The 5,108-nt window shown below is 37.9% G+C and overlaps 1 protein-coding gene across 1 annotated transcript in view; it reads right to left on the bottom strand.

The window, feature by feature from the left end:
- Positions 1-5,108, bottom strand: part of ZYG11A (zyg-11 family member A, cell cycle regulator) — an 87,010-nt gene that overhangs the window by 19,298 nt on the left and 62,604 nt on the right. The window contains exons 10-12 of the mRNA XM_006879807.1: positions 4,109-4,270; positions 3,991-4,035; positions 2,942-3,136 (exon numbers count right to left, since the gene is read on the bottom strand). Of these exons, the coding sequence (XP_006879869.1) occupies positions 2,942-3,136; positions 3,991-4,035; positions 4,109-4,270 (402 nt within the window). The remainder of the gene's footprint in view (positions 1-2,941; positions 3,137-3,990; positions 4,036-4,108; positions 4,271-5,108) is intronic.

The raw sequence follows: 5,108 nt of genomic DNA, 5'->3' as shown, positions 1-5,108 counted from the left end.
GTGCAACAATGAATGAGTGGAAGCCCAAAATCTCTGTAAATGTTTATGAAAATTAATAAAATATAATTATAGAAAAAAAAAAAAGAGATGAGTAAAAATAGTTTTAAAAAAGAGAAAGCAAATACACAAAAAGCAAATCAGATATAGATTTAGCATATATCTTTTTGTTATGTACCAAGTCAACTATGATTCATAGCAACCCTATACATACCAGTTTTGAACTCTGCATAAATATAGCACTACAAAAAATAAAAAAGTCCTCTCAATTTAAAAAAAGGATCCCCAAGATATTTAGAAATTTGGCACATCAAGTACTTCTGTAGGTACAATTAAATGTAGGAATAAAAACAGGATTATTGAAAAAAGTGTATTTCTGAAAAATTACTCAGATTTCCTCTCACTCCTAACAAGAATTTTTGGCACTGGCAGAATGACTCATAAATAAATGATGGTGGGAACATCATACTAAAAATTTGGCACAAGTGAAAATCTAAACAATGAATGCTGAGACTCCTTGAAGGCCCCTTTCCCACAGTGGGTTTTCACACTGTTGGCAACCAGCCAAGCAGGAGAACCCTCTGGAAGAAAATCACAATTTCATGACAAGGATCGAATAACATTTGACAGTGACGCATATTTCACCCTTATTACTTTATGATGAAGTCCATTTACTCATAGTTGAAAAGTTTCACACACCTATAGACAATCTGATTATAAAGGGGAATTGAAAGACTATCAGGCACTTACATAGAAAATGTCTAAAATACAGCAACAAAGAAATATGCAGAACAGATCATTCAAGAGGCTGGACTTTATGAGGAGGAATGTGACATAAGGATTGGAGGTAAACTCATTGACAACCATCGATATGTTAAGTGACATTGCTTGCTCAAACTGAGGAGAACATGAGGCTGCAGAAAGTCAAGAACTATAGTCTTCAATATGGGTTGAAGCTCAACATCAAGAAGACAAAGATTCTCACCACTGGGCCAACTGGTAGCTTAAAGCTAGACGGAGAAGAGATTATCACAAGCTTCAGCTTTCTTAGTTCCTTGGTTACAGTTAACACTCTTGGCACTAGCAGTTAGGAAATCAAAAGACAAAACTGCATTGGGAAATTCTGCTGTCAGACATCTCTCTAGAGTACTGAAAAACAATGATGTCAGTCTAGTAAGGTGCGCCTGATTCAGGCCATGGCCTTTGCCATTACTTGCTATGTGTCAGAGAACTGGACAATGACTAAGGATGATAGAAGAACAACCTATGCCTTTGAGTTGTGGTGCTGGAGAAGTGTGCTGAACATACCGTTAACTGCCAGGAGAACAATCAGGTCAGTCCTGGAGAGGGTAAAACCAAACTGCTCCCTGAAGAATAGGATTATGAAGCTCTGTCTCATATACTTTGGGCACATGGTCAGGAGGAACCAGTCCTTGGAGAGAACTCATTCTTAGAAGGGCAGAGGGCCAGCACAAGATAGGAAGACTCAGAATGAGATGGAATGACTCAGTAACTGGAGAAATGATATTAGGTCTGTTGGAGAGGATGAGATTGGCTCAGGATAGACCAGAGTTCAGATCTATTATACATGGAGTTGATATGAGTCGCAGACAACTTGACATGTAGTACATAACAACAACAGCAGCAGCAACAAAGAACAAACTAAATGGGGAAGAGAAAGGCAACTTGGAAAGAAACTTTGGAGAAAAAGGAAAACCTATATATGTTGTGTACCATGGAGTCAGAACCAAGCCAAAACTGATCTCTTTTTTCCCCCCAGCGGCTGTAAATTACACAGGAGACTGTCATCCTTCTCTCGTGGAGCAACTGGTAGATCTGACCTGCTTGCCTTTGATATGGCAGCCCAGCTCCTTTATACTAGGCCACCAGACCTCCTCTGAAATACACACACACACACACACACATAAAATTCTTTAAAAGTCATATATATATATATATTGTTGTTAGATGCTATCAAGTGAATTTAACTATACAATTCACAAGGACCCTATGAACAGCAGATCCAGACCCTGCTCTATCCTCACGATCACTGCTTTGTTCTCAAGTGCATTGTGGTAGTCACTATGTCAATCCATCTTGCTGAGGATCTACCTCTCTTTTCTGACCCTGTACCTTCTCCAGTATGATGTCTTTCCCAGCATGACTGTATACATACACATGCGTACACGCACATACGTATTCTCTTTCTCAAAGAGATATAACAGACACAGCAACCACAAAAAAAGAATAGGATATTGTGCAAAAGAAACAGAGAACAAAGATGGCTTTGCTGGAAATTAAAAGCATTAACAATAGAAATGCAATATAAAGAATGGAAATAACTGATCAACAAACGTGTAAGGAAATATGTATCCTAGAAAGAAGAAAGAGAACAGAAAATAACTACATGGAAGGGGAAGGGACAGGTGAGGAAGTAGACAAGAAGGGAGGGAGAACAGTTAAACAAAACATGTAGTCTCAAAGAAATGTGCTTCCTGTATTGTAAGAATCCAATTTATCACAAGAAAATAAAACCTCTGAAGGCACATGACTTTAATTTTCAAACATCTAGTCTAAAGATCTTAAATCTTTCAAAGAAAAATGGCAGTAATACGAAAAAGTACAGAGCAGAGCAGTAACCTGAAAATGACGAACAGTATTTGTCATTAATCTCACTAGGAAGTGACTGAAGGGTATGTGCCAACAAAATGAGGGAATAAAACAATAAAGAGAAAAGCATGGATGTGCTAAGGGAGAGAAGGAAGAAATGTGAGTAACAGTAGGTTTGGACTGTGAGTAACTTATTTTTTAATACTTCCCTGTATTTTTCCCTATTTCCTAATATGAACATAAATTACTAAAACTCTTATGCTCTGAAAAAAACTAATTTTCTGAAAAAATAGATTGCTTTCAAACATTTTTCAAAGAGGAATAATTCTTGTACCAGATCCTGGAGAAGAGTATGCCTCTGAAGATCCCGGGATATCCACAGCTGTTTGTCAGATGCCAGATGGGCTATAACACCTGCAGCTAAATAGCTGACCTCCATCTCTTTGCTATGGAGCAAACTGCTGATATGCTTCACCACATCTTCTGTCACCAGACTGGAAGACAGCTCCTTAACTTCAGCTACATTGTTCTACAGGATGGATGGAGTAGAAAATACCAAGGACAGTAAAGCATGAGGAACTGACTCTTCTCCATTCCTACTTCTTTTCTTCAATACATTGAGAACACTCACTACACCCAACCCTCCTCCCCCTTAATTCAGCTTAATACATACAATCCCTGTATCATCTAGTAATGACAATGATAACCATCATCATTAGTGTCAAATAATAACCACTAAGTGTCAGGCCTTTGCTTAGATAGACTTTTTATGGACCTTTACTCAATCCTAAAATACTCCTACCAAAAATTTCAAACCTAGAAACACTAGCCTGCCAAGTTCACAGTGTTTTGGGGTGTTTTTTCTTTCCCCTATACCGTTAATAACTGGTAAAATTGTAACACAAACTTAGCTGACTCAGATAATTAATATTATTATTTTTAATCCTTAACATGGAAAAAAGGCAGGTAGTATACAGATTTTACTAGTTTTCTATGCTGCACAAGAAATCACCAGAGATTTGGTGGATGGATTAAAATAACACACAATTTTCGTTTCATAGTTTCTATAGATCAAGAATCCAGGCACAACTTGGCCAAGCCTTCTACTTTGAGGGAGTAAATATGGTCAAAGCGTTGGCAGGCTGCATTTTCTTCTGTATATTTGACTGAAGGAAATTCTACTTGCAGCTGTTGGGAGGATGAATTTTTTTTGTTGCAGATAACAGTGTCTAGCAAAAAGCAGGTACTACATAAATACTAGTTTTCTTTGGTCTTTTCTTTGTTATTAGCAGTGCAAGATCTTACAGACCACATTACTAGAGTTCTCATAGTTTTCTTCTTTAAGTAATTAAGAACTAAAAAATTAAAAACAATTCACCTTACCAAAAGACCGAGAACTTTGCTCTGTATTGCTGAATCTGAAAAAGTCTGTCAAAAGAATACGCAAGTTAGTTACTTCATCCTAAAAAAAACAAATATAAACTTAACCCCATCTTTTCACCTCTAAAACATGGATGAATAATGCCAATCCCTCATTTTCAATAAAATGCTTGCAGGCAGCTGGAGATTCATCTGTAAGATTCCAAAGTGCCTTCAAAGTAAATAAGAGGGTGACATCATCTAAATTCTCAGCCATCTTCTGTTTCACTATTGCTAGAAGTTCCTAAAAATTAAGAGATAGGGAGTTAGAGACCATCAAGTCATAACCCACTTATACCTACCCCATAGCCAATTTTCAGAGGTAGTGAACGGAACAGGAGGAGACTGCCTATCTTTCTCCCACAGAGTGGCTTGTGGATTCAAACAACATGCCATCAAATTGGCAGTGCAGCTCCTTACCCCTAGGCCACAAGAGCCCCCTTTTAATAGCTTGAGTTTTGTGGTTTGGTGGTTTTTTTTTAAGAGGACTTTTAAATAGAAGAATAACTAATAAGATGTGTATGACAAGTTCAAAAGGAGAAGAGGGGAGGAAGAAAAATCACAGTTCGCAGAGTTTTGTGGGTGGATGGAGGGACTAAACAAATTAGAAATGATCCAGTGGGGGCCTGGGAAGTCAGGGTAATAGTCGGTATAGAGCAATGGTGATCAGATTTATAAAACACAATGGATCACATAAAACACAACATGTATCTCAGTCGCAAAAGGACAAATATTGCATGGTGCCACTGATGTAAAATGGGACGGATATCAGGGTTGTGGTAAGACTGAGAAAAACTGGATAAATTGCGTATACTGCACTAAAACAAATGAGGAAGAGAGTAATTTAAAAGCAATGTATGATAAGGTATTATGGTTATCACAAGAGTCCACAATTAAGGTTGCATAGTGGAATGTTCTTGGGGCGGTGGGAGGGGTGCAGGGGGATTGTGTAGAGGGAGATAGTGTTTATTTTACTTTTCAAAGAGAGGAGAGAACTGGGGTTAGGGGGAGGGCTGGGAGGGGAGAGAAGTGCAGCAATGAATGAATGGACATCCAAAATCTCTGTAAATGTTCATTAAAAT

Source organism: Elephantulus edwardii, unplaced genomic scaffold (assembly GCF_000299155.1).
Source record: "Elephantulus edwardii isolate Elephantulus edwardi_28Jun2011 unplaced genomic scaffold, EleEdw1.0 scaffold00005, whole genome shotgun sequence".
NCBI lineage: Eukaryota > Metazoa > Chordata > Mammalia > Macroscelidea > Macroscelididae > Elephantulus > Elephantulus edwardii.
This window is presented reverse-complemented; position numbering and strand designations above follow the sequence as displayed.